The 17,713-nt window shown below is 38.9% G+C and overlaps 1 protein-coding gene across 4 annotated transcripts in view; it reads left to right on the forward strand.

The window, feature by feature from the left end:
* klhl32 (kelch-like family member 32) overlaps positions 1 to 16,891 on the forward strand; it is a 52,814-nt gene extending 35,923 nt beyond the window's left edge. For 3 of the 4 annotated variants that reach the window (XM_030158803.1, XM_030158802.1, XM_030158804.1), the window contains exons 7-11: positions 4,085 to 4,811; positions 8,180 to 8,238; positions 12,572 to 12,764; positions 14,758 to 14,852; positions 16,105 to 16,891. In XM_030158803.1, coding sequence (XP_030014663.1) covers positions 4,085 to 4,811; positions 8,180 to 8,238; positions 12,572 to 12,764; positions 14,758 to 14,852; positions 16,105 to 16,266 — 1,236 coding nt within the window. In that variant the 3' untranslated portion in view covers positions 16,267 to 16,891. The remainder of the gene's footprint in view (positions 1 to 4,084; positions 4,812 to 8,179; positions 8,239 to 12,571; positions 12,765 to 14,757; positions 14,853 to 16,104) is intronic. The other variant, XR_003937773.1, reaches the window with a different exon arrangement.
* Positions 16,892 to 17,713: the final 822 nt, after the last annotated feature.

Here is a 17,713-nt window from a genome sequence, read left to right on the forward strand (position 1 = left end):
AAAAAAAAAAAAAAAAAAAAAAAAGCCATGAGAAACTCGCACCTCTGCTTGCAAATTTGTGCAAATTGCAGCTTGGCGCCAAACCAGTCAGCATATATAACACACACGTAGAAAATCCATGACACAAAAAGCGGCGCACATAGTAAACAGGCAGACTAATAACCAACAAATTAAACTCCGCCATCTGCAACTCATATGCTGTTTGTTCATATTAACGAGGATATGAAGTAGGAAAGGAGTGAGTTTGAGTTACTGTGAAAGTGTGCGATAGACTCCTGTGTCAGTCCGTGCATCCGTGTGTGTGTGTGTGTGTAGATTGTGGAGTAAAAAGCGGCGGTGCAGGGTGGGGTTTTGACTGTTCATTTGCACCAATCAGCCTCCTCCCCCTTCCTCAGACTCCCTCTCTCTCTCTCTCTCCCTCTCTCTCCCGTGCTCTTTCTGTGTCTTTCTCCCCTTCTTCTCTCTGATTAGGCCCACCGCGGCTCCATCAGGGCCCCAATCCCCCAGCTGTCACTCGGCCGCCCGTCTGATTGAAAACAATCAGGCCTCTGATGGCACAATTACCCTGACCCTTTAGCCAGCCGCCGCCGCCATAATCAGCCTCTGATTAGGCTGCTTTGGGCCTCCTTCACTTCACCCAGAAGGTTAATTTGGCCATCAGACGGAAGCGAACGGCAAACGTCGTCCGAAAATGTGGGGGTGGAGGTGGAGGGGGAGTGGGCACGCCAATACCAGACCGATATAGCTTAGCCGTCAATCATCGTCACTCGGAGTTTTCTTAGACTCTCTCACGCTCTGGAAATCACATTTTCTCCGTCTTTGTTTTTTCCCCCCTCTCTCTCTCTCTCTCTCTCTTCTTTCTCGCCATCCTCTGCTCTGCCTTTCTGTCGCTCTCCTTCCCCCTCCTCCCTATCTCCCTTCTCCGTTCTTTCTTTTGTGGTCTCTCCCTCTCTCCTTTTTTTTTTTTTTTCTTCGCACACATACACTCACACTTTCTCTTTCAGTGCAGAGAGGGGAAGGAGGGAGAAGGAGTTGATTTATTCTGTGCCCTGAGGAAGTTGTGTGATGCAGCGTGACCTTCACAGTCAGCTGCCGTAGCGCACGCACGCACGCATGCATGCACGCACACGCACGCTGTCACTTCAGAGCTACGATGAGGCGAAGGGAGGCGGGTGGGGTGCAGTGGGTGGGGGGAGCGATGGAGAGAGGGAGGCAGAGACAGGAGAGTGGCACAGATACAACAGAAAGCAGAAATCCTGACTTGCATGTTTGTTGCATATTTACACCTTCGGAGCGGATTAGAGGAGAAATAAAGAGAAAGGAACGACGGCTTTGTTTTGGTTTAAAAAAAAAAAAAAAAAAAAATATATATATATATATAAGCAATGAGTATTTATCACACTCCGTCGACTGTGTGAATTCTTTTAGATTTCCTGATCGTCATTTCCTAAAGGCAAACAACTATCACCTGTTAAGTTGCCGGTATTGTACAAGTTCTCAGCCTCTGCACAGATTACGGAGCTTTCCCGCTAATCGTATCTGTGATCTCCAGTCATCTCGCCCACATTCACACCTTGTCGCAGTTAAATAACCTTCCGCTGCTCTCCAGTTCAATTAAATCCCATCCCTGCTCCCCGGTTTGCCTGCATTAAACAAAGGAAGTGTGCCTGTGGATATTTACAGTCTGCATATTGAACACTCCTGATTAATAAACGCTTGCATGTATGGATGTTGTGGACTGCTCCGGTCCTGCCACAGTAGTCTGTGTTTTTATTGTTTTCATCCTCTTATTTGGGTCTGTTTGTACTGATGTGTCGCATTTTATATTTTTGTCTTTTTTACCTGAACGAAACCCTAGATTTGTTTTTCTCACAGGTTCTGTTGCCATCACATTACCGTCTGAGAATCCTGCTTTTGTTGTTTGTCATCTCTGTAATGTGTTTTGTTTTTTTTTAGAGGTGCTATATATGAATCAACTTTGTCAGAATCAGAATCACTTTATCGTCATTGTACAAGTACATCAAAATTGAGGTAGAGCTCATCAGTTTAGAGCAAGAATTTCAAGGCAACAACAAATAACAGTAGGAAGGCACACTTAGTTACATTAGAAAAAATAAAAAATTAAAGTATTGCCACTAGGAATGTTTGTAAAAAAAAAAAAAAAAAAAGTAGGATTAAGTAGTGTATGTAGCATGAGAGTAGGGATGTAACGATATGAAAATTTCATATCATGGTTATTGTGACCAAAATTATCACGGTTATCATTATTATCACGGTATTGTTGAAATGTGCTCAAAATGTTCAAAAAGTACTTGTACACATACTGAAATAATTTAACCAAGTTGTATTTTGAAAAAAAACAAAACAAACAAAAAACATATAAGATAATTGGCACAGTGTACTTTCTGTTGGCAGAAACCTTCAAATATTAACATGTAAACATCAAACATACAAATGTGCATTAAAGATGGAACCTTATGGACATTGTTTGACCACTTTCCATATCAAGTTTGAGTTGTTTTAGTTTCTTTTTCATAGATAGATAGTCTCTCTTTCAAAATGCGGTAATCAAGCACAGTTATCATGATAATTAGAATTTAAACGGTAATACTAACCGTCTGGAATTTTACCACAGCTTATTGTTATACTGGTAATCGTTACATCCCTACATGAGAGTAGTGCAAATGAAATGAGAAAATAAATATTGTGGGATAAATAGTGCGAAAAGATGAAATAATATGGGAGACTGAACATTAGTCTGCGTTTAGTATTGTTATTCATTTTTTAATTTTACCTTTATTTAACCAGGAAGTCCCATTGAGATTAGGAATCTCTTTTGCAAGGAAGACCTGGCCAAGGTAGCATCCATACAAAGTCCAAACAACATAAAACACATACATGATACACACAATGAACAATAAAACACAATGACAACTATTCAACCATAACGGCATCAAGAAAAACTGTGACATTCTGCCTTAACTGCATTCTCCATGATACTTTTAAAATCATTAATAAAAATGAATGTATGTAGTTTTATAGTTTTTTGAAGATTAATGTATCTGTCCAGGAGCAGCTATAATTAGCAGTCTTACATTAATTGTCTAAACCGGTGTTTTCAACCTTGGGGTCGGGACCCCACGTGGGGTCGCCTGAAATTGCTAGTAATTGATAAAAATAAAAAATTTATTAATAAAGAATATATGGTGAGTTGAGAGAGACAATCACAACAGTAGTTATTATTTTGTGTCAACTGCTTCCAGCCTCCATGCTGATTGAGTCAAAGCAGGGGTGTCAAACATGCGGTCCATGGGCCAAAACCAGCCCGCCATAGGGTCCGATCTGACCCCTGGGATGAATTTGTGAAATGCAAAAATTACACTCTACGTATTAACAGTCAAGGATGTCAAAATCATTGTAGCTCAGGGGTCACATACAGAACAATTTGATCTTAACCCTTTAACCCAGTGTTTTTCAACCTTGGGGTCGGGACCCCACATAGGGTTGCCCGGAATTCAAATGGGGTTGCCTGAAATTTCTAGTAATTGATAAAAAAGAACCTTACTGATAAAAAAATATATGTTGATTTGAGAGAGACGGTCACAATACATAAAAGACATAACAAACTGTGAGTCTGAAACTGAAGCACTGTGGTTCTGTTTATCTGTCAAATGTTCATTGTGGTCGGTTTCAGATGCTGCAGCTCTTTCATAATTCATAGTCTGAGTTATTGTTTGTTCAGTATTAATTGTCAGTCTTGTAAATCCAAGTTGGACTGACTGTACATATCCTGACCAAGGAAAATCAAATTCTCCCTTTGTGCAGTAATCTACACCTGGCTTTACTGCCTCCATCCATAATAATATACACTGTATAGACTAAATGTGTCTAAAATCAATATTTATTTCCAACATAGTATAGCAAACTATTACATGATCAAAAACAAATTAATTTTAGAGAAAAAAAATGTCTACGATTTGAATGTCTGGGGTCACCAGAAATTTGTGATGTTAAAATGGGGTCACAAGCCAAAAAAGGTTGGAACCACTGGTCTAAACTTACTCTTGTGTTTCTCTGTTTCTAGTTGGTCGTTCTGTGGCTGGAACACGACTGTCGCTACCAGTACACTGAGGATCTACTGCAACACGTGCGCTATGGCCTGATGGACGTCCCCACGCTGCACCACCTGGCCCGTAACCACCCGCTGGTCCAGTCCAGCCCCACCGCTGCCTCCCTGGTGGAGGAGGCCCTGGACTACCACCACGCCACCTTCGCTCAGCCGCTCCGCCAGTCGGCCCGCACCAGGCCTCGCTTCCAGTCCCTCACCCTGTACATCGCCGGCGGGAGGAAGCGGGAGGTGAGCAGGGTCAGGGAGCTGCGCTATTTCAACCCGGCGGCTCAGGACCATGTGCGGGTGGCAGGCGGGTCGAACTGGAGCGAGCTGGCGCCCATGCCCACCGGACGCAGCCACCACTGCGTGGCAGTAATGGGGAACTTCCTGTTTGTTGTGGGCGGGGAGGTGGAGCACGCCACCGGGAGGACGTGCGCTGTAAGGACTGCCTGTCGGTACGACCCCCGCGGGAACCGGTGGACTGAAATCGCCCCGATGAAAGTCTGCAGAGAACACTTTGTCCTGGGAGCTCTGGGTCAGTACCTGTACGCTGTCGGGGGCAGGAACGAGCTGAGGCAAGTGCTGCCCTCTGTGGAGCGCTACTGTCCCAAGAGGAACAAGTGGATGTTCGTCCAGGCCTTCGACCGCTCACTGTCCTGCCACGCCGGCTGTGTGGCCGACAACCTGCTCTGGGTCTCAGGTAAACACACATTCACACATGCACGGAACACCTGCCTGGACACGTCTCCCAGAATGCACTGCTTCATGTCCAAAAAGTATAGAGGGCTTCTTTTATATTAACCCATAAAGACCCAAATGCCACTTTTGTGCCAGTTCCCAAATGAATTTTTTCTGTAGTTAACCTTTGTTAAGTGGTTTATCCCCATTTATTAAAATATTCTCTTCTGTATTTTGCATTTTTCACTGTAAATCTTGTATTTTCCTATATTTAAATTAGATGTTCATGAAAACTCAGTTAATTCAAAGGGTATTGTATCAAAACACAGAAAACTGAAGAAAAAGTGAGTTTTTCAGTCATATACAGTTGTGGAAAACATTATTAGACCACCTTGTTTTATTCAATTTCTTGTTCATTTTAATGGTAGGTAGGTAGGTAGGTAGGTAGATAGGTAGATAGATAGATACATAGATAGATAGATAGATAGATAGATAGATAGATACTTTATTAATCCCGAGGGAAATATTCAAGTATTCAGCAGCTTTGCATACAGCACAAGAAAAAAAAAACAGACCAAAACAGGTGGGTTTGTAACCAGGTTGACATTAAGGTTAGTATATATACATGAAAAAAACTTGGTAAAGAACTTCCTCTGAAAAAGCTTCCTGTACAATACTGTAAATAAAGACTTCTGATTGTATTTACACATTTCAACACATTACAACTAAGGGTACATTTGTTTGCCAAATATAACGATAACAACAAAAATATCTCATAGTAGTTACATTTCAGAGCTGATATCTATCCATTTTCCATGTTTTCTTGATAATAACCAAAATCACTTCATCAAATCACTTCGGACTGTGCAGTTTGACCACCCGTTGTTTTCTTCAATTTCATGTTCATTTTAATGGCTGGTACAACTAAAGGTACATTTGTTTGGACAAATATAATAATAACAACAAAAATACCTCGTAGTAGTTTAATATCAGAGCTGATATCTAGCCATTTTTCATGTTTTCTTGATAATAACCAAAATCACTTCAGTTCTTCCATCAATATCTATGTCATCGTACTGACAAAAACAGTGCTTTTAGGCATTCCGTGTTTTCTTTTCTGTCTGTTTTAGTCACATGATACACACAGGAGTTAGGACTGGATTGCATAACCATTGTTTTTGATGGTCTAATAATTTTTTCTGCGATTGTACATCATTAACTGAACATAAACCCAGTGTGTCCATCCACTGTCACTGATCCAACTCCATGGGCTTTACTGGTGAATCAATGTTGTAGAAGATGACGTTGTTTCTATGGTAACTACGGAGCCTCTGAACGTCATATACATACATAGTATAATATATAGTATTGAGTATATAGGGGTATAATTACAGTGATCAACAGCAATTGCACAAGTTAATTATTGCCAATAACAGCGTATCATGTCAGGATTTTAGTTCCATAAGTGATCCAAAGTCAACACCTGAGAGAAAAATTTGGTGCAGAGCTTAACCCATTAAGACCCAGTGCTAATTTTGTGGCAGTTCCCAAATGAATTTTTCTCTCCATTTAACATTTCTTAAGTAATTTATCACCGTTTATTATAATATTATCCTCTGTATTTTGTATTTATCACTGTAAATCATGTATTTTCCTATGTTGAATTTCCTATACTTACACTGGTCTGCAAGGAAAATGCTTCCAGAATAAAAGTAAAGAAATTTTACCACATGAGAGTCACTGATAAAGAAAAATCAAGTCAAAAATGCTGGTTGGCTGAAGTTTCCAAGATACAGCCTTGGGTCAAAATGTGAAATTCAAGAATTAACGAGAGAATGGGTTTGACTCAAAAGGAATATTTGCCTCAGAGCTACAAGATCTACTTCAAAACACTGTCTGCACATTAGAATACGTTCACTTTACAGGTTTTATTTAGTGGAAGATTTATAAATCTATTATGTAAACGTACATAAATCAGTACATATGTGTAATAACACTTTATCATATACCTTGAAAACATCAGCAAACCAGCACTTTTGTCATATGTTTTCCAATTAATCTTATTAAAATACGAAACATTTAGCACATTTAATCTCTGAAGCATATAATTTTTCAAAATTTGTAGACCAGTGTTATTGTACTTTCCGGGCTATAAGGCACACCTGACTATAAGCCGCAGGTGTCCACGTTGTGACATGAGATATTTACACAGAAAGCTGGTAAACAGAAAGATTATTTAAATATTTATTTCCAATACCTTAACTGCTTTTTTCCAAACAGTGCCTGTAACACGGCTGTAAAACGACAGGAACACGGCTGGTTCAAAAACCCAGAAAAGTCATTGATCGCTATCTTCATCTTCCTTCTGCTCATTGAAACCACTGCAGTCGTCTTCTTCAGTGTCAGAGTTGAACAGCCTCAGAAAGGCTCCGTCACACACCTTCTACATCTCTCCTCCGTTGTTGCTCAATGGCACTTCCATGCAGCCGCTCTGTTTCCTTCTTAGACAGATGCATCGATTGCTTTTAACCTAAAAGCTGCAAAATATGCATTTCTTCATGTGTTTTCCATGATGAGGGTTTGTGCATGACACGCAAAATGATTGTTGAAAGTGAAGGTTAAAACTTCTCCTCTTCATCACCTCTTCCACCTGTCTGTCTCACTTTTGCGCGTCCTGCTAGAGCGCCCCCTGGTGGCCGTTGGCCTGTAAAAATCTATATTTGAGCTGCATCGCTGTATAAGCCGCAGGGTTCAAAACGAGGAAAAAGTAGCGTCTTATAGTCCGGAAAGTACAGTAATTTAGATGTTCATGAAAACTAAGAGTAAATTCAAAGATTATGATATCAAAACAAAGTAAACTGCAGAGAAAGTGACTTTTTCAGCAAAGATATCAACAACTGAATGTGAAAACAAGTCTCTCCATTCAGTGTCATTGATCCAACTCCATGGGTTTTACTGGTGAATCAATGTTGTAGAAGATGACAGTGTTTCCACGGTAACTACGGAGCCTCTGAATGTCCAAATGGGTCATATCTGGTGACCATGAAAAGATGACAAACTGCATTTTACACTAATTATTTACATGTATTGATAGGATTAGAGGATCAACAGGTATTCAACAGTTTAGTTCAGCAGATGGTTTTGGGTCTTCATGGGTGAAGTCAGTTCTTGTGATGCACCGATATATCGACCGTACATCGCTATTAGCCAGTATCAGTATCACCATATCAGATGTCTTTTTATTGATGGCAGTGTCTTGAGGTTTTTTTCATAAATGTGTATGTTTTCACTCATTCTTCTTCTTGTATTATTCTTGAATGGAGCAGCTGTAACACACAATAATTTCCCTCTTGGAGTAATAAAGTATTCTGATTCTGATTTGTGTTACAGGTGGGGTGACAAACACAGCTCAGTACCAGAACCGTCTGATGGTGTACGACCCAGAACAGGTAACTATGGGCCAGAAGGATTCTCATGGGACTTCAGTGGAAAACATTATTTATAAAAAACCTTTTAGTGATTACTTACAAGGCACTGATGACTTTTTTTTTATCAACTCTCTTCGAATTATCAAACCATCAGAACGCTTATTTCAACCACAGGATTAATGAGGATTAATTTATTAATGCATTTAGAAAATAATCATTCTTGATTAATTAAACCTGTAAGTTCTGACCTATTTTGATAGAGATGGGAAGTGACTGGGGATGCACCAATAGTACAGTTCAGGGCTGATGATTATATTGACTTTACTTTCTGTTTCTATATTTTGTTTTTGTTGTTATTTATCTCCTCTTAACAAAGAATAAATTCTAAATATAAAAATAGTTCCTGTTTTAAAGTATTTTTTATTTGTACATTACAAACAACAATAAGAAAAATAAATAAATTAATTATGCAAGTAAGACCATTGTGCAGGCTCATATAAATACCTCCCCAAAACACACAAAAAAGAAAAAAAAAAACCCAAAATTTGACAAAATAAAAATCACTGAAAATTCCTTGTAAGTGTGAAGCCCTGTACTTAAGAGATATTTCATGTGATAACTGGACTCTGAAAGATAAAAAAAACTGTTGTTAATGCTTTTGGCAGTGAGTAAAAAGACTATCACTAGAAAATGGATAAAGCCTGAAGCACCCACAACTAAAGAATGGATCGATATCGTACAGGACATTTACATTCTGGAGAAGCTGACATTTTGTTTTAAGGGTCAAAGGGAATCTTTTTTCCCTATTTGGTCAAAATGGACAAACTATGTAAAACCCGTAATTGATGTGAATTGAATATATCGGTTATGTGAAAACATTTATATGATATACGTTTCTGTTTGGGTTAGTGTAAACATACACTCCTGAATGTGTCTTATCTTGATGATGAAGAAGCGGAGCAAGCCCTCTCCTCCCGCCCACTTGTTATATTTGTTCTACATTCTACTGGAAAAAAAACAAACAAACTTGGATTAGCAGCTCGCTCTTTTGTTCACATTCGAGGTGTGGACATTGAATTGTACCCGAAAGGGAAGTTTTGTATGATCTGCTTCTCCGAATAAACAAAGAAAATAAATAAATAAATAAATAAATAAAACACTACAATTTTTCATAAATTAGAGTCCTTTTCAGTTGCTTTTAAAAGTATTTCAGTCCTTCATTATATTATCTATGAGTGACCACAGATTAAAACATTTACATTTATGAAAAAACCTCTAATAGAACAAGACATTAATATGATGCTGATACTAATATGTGGTTGATATATCAGTACATTCACTAAATACAGGGTGGGGAAGTAAAATTTACAATATTTTGAGGCAGGGATTGAAAGACAGTGTATGACCAATTAGTTTATTGAAAGTCATGACAATTTATTTGCCACAAGAAAATTTACATCATAGAAAATGTTTTTATTCTATGTGTCCTCCTTCTTTCTCAATAACTACCTTCACACGCTTCCTGAAACTTGCGCAAGTGTTCCTCAAATATTCAGGTGACAACTTCTCCCATTCTTCTTTAATAGTATCTTCCAGACTTTCTGGTAATAGTTTTGCTCATAGTCATTCTCTTCTTTCCATTATAAACAGTCTTTATGGACACTCCAACTATTTTTGAAATCTCCTTTGGTGTGACGAGTGCATTCAGCAAATCACACACTCTTTGACGTTTGCTTTCCTGATTACTCATATGGGCAAAAGTTTCTGAAAAAGTATGGATAATAGTGTTAGGTATGATTATGACATCAATATATGTTTGGTTTCAAAACAATTGACGTAGTGCCTGCTGAGAAAAAACAACTAAATGTTCATTGTAAATTTTGCTTCCCCACCCTGTAACTCAGTATAAAAGGCCCAATACAAAAGATCCAACCTGAGAGCATGTATAAATAGATTACTGACATTTAGGGATGCGCCGATACTGATATCAGTATGGGGTATCAGGTCCGATACTCGGCATGTGTACTTGTTCTTGAACTTGTAAAAATACTCCGATACAACCGCACCGATACCACTTACGGCAGCGTGACGTTCGCAGTTAAGTGCAGCAGGTACACGGCGGTGGTGTAATGTCAGCAGTGTGGAGATTTTTCAAAAAAGACAACAGTGATAAAGTAACGCTGACCGCAAGTAACGTTAAAGACACGGACGGATATGGACGGAGCGTTCTGTCCGTCCTCTGCGTACATTCAGATAGAGGATCTGTTCAAAGAGCCACCGTGTGAGTTAGAGAAAAACTACTGACACATCTAGGACAACTACCCTCATCAATATCTATATCAACATTAGTATCACATTAGTGTTACTTCTGTCGTCTCCGTGTTTATTATTACTGACTTTCTTCTTTTCAAAAAACTTTACTCTTCTTCATGGTATTTGTCCAGTATGGTTAATTAAGAGCAGCGCCCCCTGGTGGGTTGATTGAGAAATGCTCATTCCAACACATTAAATGTCAGTAGCAGCACTTTGTTCCAGTCAGACTAATGACAACGACAATAAAACACATTTTCAAAAGGAACTAACAACTGGAATGGGATTATTAAGAACTCATATCAATACTCGGTATCGGCAAGTACTCAAATGTAAGTACTTGTACTCAGTCTGGAAAAAAGTGGTATCAGTGCATCCCTAATTAAAGTATTTCAGTCCTTCATTATATTATCTTTGAGTGAACAGAGATTAAAACGTATACATTTATGAAAAATCCTTTAATATAACAAGTCATGAATAGGATGCTGATACAGATATGTGGTTGATATATCGGTGCATCCCAAAAAGTGACTCGATATAAAAGATCAAACCTGAGAGCATGTATAATTAGATTACTGACATTTATTAGCTGTACTTTTAACAAATAAAAAGGATAAAAGTAAAATACTACTGTTACATTTGTGATTACTAACTAGTATCAGATTAATTCTCTATGGCTTTAATAAGTTGTTTGTTAACCATTATTAAATTCCAAGTTCTTTATGAAAAAGTGCTGTTATTTATTCCCATCCTTTTGGCTTTCAGTCCCATTTAGTCAATATTTAGGTTCCACTTGGTCACATTATGACTTCTTAAGCGATTTGACTTTATGTTATACAAATTAAAGCTGACCTGGCTCGACTTTGAGCGGAAGGTCTGCTTTATTTCTTCCCTAAGTAATATTAGTGTTTGGAGGCCGCAGGAGGGACAGCAGCCTTTTGTAACATTTTGCACTTAAAACTGCATTAATATGTGACAATAATGGAACTCAGGAAAATTAATGTAGACCTTCTGTTCACTGTGATGGATTACACAACAGGCAGGTGTCAAGAGTCCGCTAATTGATTTTCATACCATATGGAAATTAATAGAAACCAATGGCATCTTTAGAAAAAAAAAAAACAGGGAAAGTACGTGAGAATTTCAGCTTTTGGAATACGACCGGCTGTGTTTTATCTCTAATAGGTGGAGGAATTCTGTACGTTTAGGATTGTTTTAACACATCCGATCCGCGAGTTGTACAAAGAGTGCGTATTTGCATCCGTCACTACAGCGGAATGCGGATCAGGTTTCTGTTTGTGTATGTATATGAGCCAGCTGCTAAAGATGCTCGGATCTTGTTAAGGCTGTATATAATGTGGGGGAGTGCAGTGTGTGTATAGAGTGTATATGTGTAAGGTGTATATCCATATGGGTCTGTGTTTGTACACGTCGGCGTGGAAGCGAGGGAACGAAGAAGCGAGCGGAAAAAAAAAAAAGAGAGGGAGAGTCTCATTTGTATTCACCACGAATCTACATTCACCTGCCAGAGCAACAGCAACCCCCCACCCACTCTACCCTCAACAGATGGCCACCCGTCAGCTCCCAGCAGACGCACACACATACATACACACTCTGATTCTTTGCCTCAATCAAGCACTCGCACACATACACACTCTGACACAGAATAAGCTTCGACACACTTAGTGAAATGAGCAGGGATGCTCAGTGTAAAATGGAGTGGCTGAAACATATGATTAGAAATAGGGAGGGAAGTCATTAGTACAAACCAGAGCTCCAGTGTCACGTTATTTATCTAGCACTGAGCATACATCAATTACCCATGCATGGATATGCTTAAATATTAATCTTCTTATTCATCCTCCTTTCCCTCCTCTTCCCCTGCCACCCCCTCGATTTCTCTCTCCCTCCCTCTCTGCACTACATCTCACCTCCTTCTCATCATTTTCTTCTTTCTATCCTTCCATCTGCTTCCCCTCCTCTATCAATCACTCCCCTCCACCACCTCCACCGTCCTCCCTTTCCTTTCCTCTCCTCTCCTCAGGACCAGTGGTTGGCCCGCAGTCCCATGTTGCAAAGGCGGGTTTACCACGTCATGGCGGCGGTGAGGAGGCAGCTCTACGTGCTCGGGGGGAACGACCTGGACTACAACAACGACCGCATCCTGGTCCGACACATCGACTCCTACAACATGGACCTGGACCAGTGGACCCGGTGCTCCTTCAGCCTCCTCACAGGTCTGAAGCCCAACACATTTTTTCTGGTGAAGACACAAACAGGGCGAATGTATCTGCGAGTAGAACATTCCCATCGAACTGAGCCGCTGTAGAAAACTAGTTCATACAGATCGTGACAAAACAAAATGCATTTTACTCCCAAACATGAGACACTGAGACTCCACATTATGTAACGACTGGGTTATAGTTCACTGCACTGTACTGGTTTTGAGCATCTTTAGCATTTTAGATTAGATTACAGAGAACTTTATAGATCCCTTTGTCAGAGCCCTCAGGAAATTGAAGTTCCAATAGTAGCACAAAACTGAATGTACACATAAGAAATATTACAAGACAATGGTAATAATAATAACTATAAAAACAGGCAATTGCACACTGGAAAATAGAGACGATAAATAATAAAGTAGTAATAATAATAAATAAGTAAATAAAAAATAACTAACTAGAAAAGCACTCGGAGACTGCAGACCTTCGCCAAGGCAGATCAGCCCAACCCCCCCCAATCACCACCAAAATTTAATCATTTGTTCCTTGTGCCAGTATCAACATTTCCTGAAAATGTAATCAAAATCCGTTCCTAACTATTTGAGATATCTTGCTAACAAACAAACAAACCCCAATGAAAACATAACCTCTTAAATAAGGTAATTACATGATCTAATAATATTCACAACATGTATATATGTGCATTTATATATATATATATATATATATATATATATATATATATATATATATATAAATAATTATATGTTACAAGTTATAATGAAGTGATAACAGTAGTAGTAGTTCTAACAAGAAAAGCACTCAGAGAGGGCAGACCTCCACCAAGGCAGATCAGTGGGCCCCCGTGGCCCCCCCACCCACCTCCAATCACCACCAAAATTTAATCATTTCTTCCTTGTGCCAGTATCAACATTTCCTGAAAATTTCACGAAAATCCATCCATAACTTTTTGAGTTATCTTTTGTAACAAACAAACACGCACGCACGCAAACACACAAAGCAAAGTGATCACAATACCTCCTGGCGGAGGTAACAATGATATACAATAGAAGTAATAAGTAATATAAGTATGTAAGCAAGCAATAATAATAATATGCAATAAGAAAAATAATTTAACAATGATAACAAACAAACATTGCACACTGGATACAACAAATAAACACTGCACATCATAAACTGCACAGTCCAAAGTGATTTAATGAAGTGAGTTTGGTTTTTATCAAGAAAACATGGAAAATGGATAGATATCAGCTCTGAAATTAAACTCTTATGAGTTAGTTTTGTTATCATTATATTTGTCCAAACAAATGTACCTTTAGTTGTACCAGGCAATAAAATGAACAAGAAATTGAAGAAAACAAGGGGTGGTCTAATAATTTTTTCCACAACTGTACGTATTTAGTGACGGTAGATTCAACCTTCCTGTTATTGTCCTCTGCTAACATTTGACTATGTAACTTCAGTTTTCAACAGTTTTAATTGTTTTTACACATGCGCAGATGGAAAAGAATGAAATAAATCAGATTAACATGTATACATGCAGGAGGGCATTGGGATTGGCATTTTTTTCCGTGACTGTATATTCAGATTCTTTAACACAAATTTATTCTGAATACTGTGTGACCCAGAGGTTGACTCTAGCTCTCTTCCTCCTTCTATTACATAAGTTTTAGAGGCATGATGTGATATGTTTTTATGATATAACACATATTGTGTCATGCCTCTGATGGTGACAAGACAATATGTTCATCAACACTTACCTACCAAGGACCACTGAGCCCACATTTAGTCCAGGCACTGGCCGCTCTCCTCTAGTTTTATGACCCGTTTCTTCCTATTAAATCTGTAAAAGTTGGACACAAAGTCACACACACACAGTCATCTTTCTCCTCTTGGCTCTGAGTGTCTCGGGGGATGTGGAGCTCATATTGTCAGGATGCCCTCTGCTTGGCTCGCTGCTGCATCATGTCTTCTCTGTCCTCCCCAGGTCAAAACGAGTCCGGAGTGGCCGTCCACGACGACAGGATCTACGTGGTTGGTGGATACTCCATTTGGACCAATGAGCCTCTGGCGTGCATTCAGGTGAGAGGACGCGTTCCCGCTCGGCCTCTGATCTCACACACATCGGAATAATCACGGATAACAGATACGGACACAATGAAGTGAAAACATTTGGACGAAAATATTACTGTGATAGGAGAAGGTCTGACGTTTGGGTTTAACAAATGACTTACACTACATGGACAAAAGTATGTGGACACGTTGAATTCAGGTGTTTCTTTTCTACAAAACAATAATAACAAATGTCAGAATATAGTTTTATACTGGGATAAATATCATTGCGTTGGTTAATTTGGTTTAAATTGTTATCTTTGCTTCCGAAATGCCTCAGAGATGGTTTTTACTTAATTTCTCTCAACATTGATTTTTTTTTTTTTTTAAATCCATAACTATGATTTTAAATGTTCTACCTCTAAATTTCTGAAAATATTTTTCATGCTTTGACTGTAAATAATAATTTTCTACCACAATTAACAATCTACATTCATCACATTTCACTGAGGAGGAAAAACCTAATATTAAACTTTAAGGAAATATTGTGTTATTGTGTTTTAACAAACTGCATCACAATACATTTTGACAAAGCATATTACAGTCAAATTAAAGTAAAGCAAAACCCCCACCCTAAAAACAAAACACAGAGTAACAACATTACATAAATGGGATATTAGAATAGCTTAGCATCATGTAGTAAACATAAAAGTTACACTGACATTCCTTATGAATAAATCACCTTCAAATTTCTGGAGTTTCCCCAAGTTCACAGAGAATGAAAGAAAGGAAATATTGATGTTTTTATATCAAATCAGCATGAACAGGACATCTTACAGCTGTATCCATAATGTGTCCCAATACTTTTGTCCATGTAGTTTATAAACATTAATATTTCCTTAAAGTTTAATGATGTGAAGAAAGTAGATGGTTAGTTGTGGTAGAAAATTATTATTTACAGTCAGAGCATGAAAAATATTTTAGAAATTTAGAGGAAGAGCATTTAAAATCAGTCATGGATAAAAACAAAACAAAACCAGTGTTGAGAGAAATTAAGTTAAAATCATCTCTGAGGCATTTTAGAAGCAAAGATAACAATTTAAACCAAACTAACCAATGCAATGATATTTATCCACAATTTAAAACTATATTCTGACATTAGTCATTATTGTTTTGGATCCCAGACCCCTGTTAGAAAAGAAACACCTGAATTCAACGTGTCCCAATACTTTTGTCCATATAGTGTACATCACTAGTTCTCATATAAATGTTCTTCTTCCAGGTGCTGGATCTGAGCACAGAGGGAAAGGAGGAGGTTTTCTATGGACCGACACTGCCGTTCGCCTCTAACGGAATCGCGACGTGTTTCCTCCCCGCTCCTTATTTCACCTGTCCCAACCTACAGACGCTCCAAGTGCCCCATCACAGAATAGGCGCCGTTTAACCCCAAACTGACGAACAAAACGCCACAAACACGAACCGCCCTCCACTCTGGACCTTCCACCCGGTTCCAGAACCTGGCCTCCCCGTCACATGGTGGAGCAGACTGGGATTTCTTTGAGACCCAAATGTAATAACAATACTTTTCTGATTTAAAACAGCTGTTATTTTGCAAGCTTCTCAGAAACTCCGAAACAAGCAGATGTGACAGTAATCCGTTGTACCTGTTGTATTTCCCCAAAGACTGACGCTCTCTTCCTGATGTCCAGAGAAGACGCAATGAGTAAGGAAAATTACTTCAGAGGAATAATTCCCAAAGAAGAGAAACAGAATCATCGAACCAGCTGACTATGATGATAACTGGTTAAAGAAATGTCATGAAGACCACTGGAGGTTGCACAGACTGTACCTTCGTAGCCTTTGTGGGGCTATAGGAGGTTTTTTTTAGTCCATATCACTCCTTCTATAGTGACGTTGGTGGTGTGGAAAAACAACAAAAAGAATGAAATCAAGATGTAAAAGAGTTTTATGCACTTTAAGCTGGCGGATTGCATCAACTGGTGTCAAAAACCTAAAGCAGAGACGCGCAAGTGCATAAATGACCATGCATTTTTATTTAATTCAAATAAAAACCAGTTACTCGATTTTACTGCATTAGCAGTGACATACTATGAGTGTATGTATCAACCTGTGTAAATGTAGCCTGGTCAGCCATCCGTCTTTCTCAATGAGAAATCCGTCTGGAATCGCAGGGCTTGAATCCAAATATGAAGGCGGGACTAACTGGCGCAGACTAAACCAATCACAGATAAGACAGAAGTGGCGTTTTTGTCGGAGAAACTTCAGAATACAGGGTGTAATCTGTAATTCAGTCCTTATTTTTGAATCAAGTAAACAGCTGACAATAATTGTAAAGAGATTTGCAGACTTGGAACTGACTTTGACTCGCCTGTTAAAAGGAAGTTTTTCCTCGCCTTGAATCCAAATATGAAGGTGGGACTAACAGGCGCAGAGTAAACCAATCACAGATAAGATGGAAGTGACACTTTTGTCAGAGAAACTTGAGAATACAGGGTGTAATCTGTAATTCAATCCTTATTTTTGAATCAAGTAAACAACCAACAACAGTTGTAAAGAGATTTGCAGACTTGGAACTGACTCTGACTTGCCTGTTAGAAGGAAGTTTTTGCTCACCACTGTCACCATTCACAAGTGTTTGCTCCTGGAGGATCCTATTGGGTTTCTGTAAATTGGTTTGAGCGTCTTGTTCCAACCGGCTCTATATGTAAAGTGTCATGAGATGAATTTCGTTATGATTTGGCGCTATATAAAATTTGATTTGATTTGAACAAAAAGAAGTTGGTAAGTATGACGCATTGTGAAACACCCACCCCCCAGACTTGTGATTGGTCAGTATAGAATAGATTGTGCATATTTCACAGCGATTGGCC

The sequence above is a fragment of the Sphaeramia orbicularis genome, chromosome 16 (assembly GCF_902148855.1).
Source record: "Sphaeramia orbicularis chromosome 16, fSphaOr1.1, whole genome shotgun sequence".
Classification (NCBI taxonomy): domain Eukaryota; kingdom Metazoa; phylum Chordata; class Actinopteri; order Kurtiformes; family Apogonidae; genus Sphaeramia; species Sphaeramia orbicularis.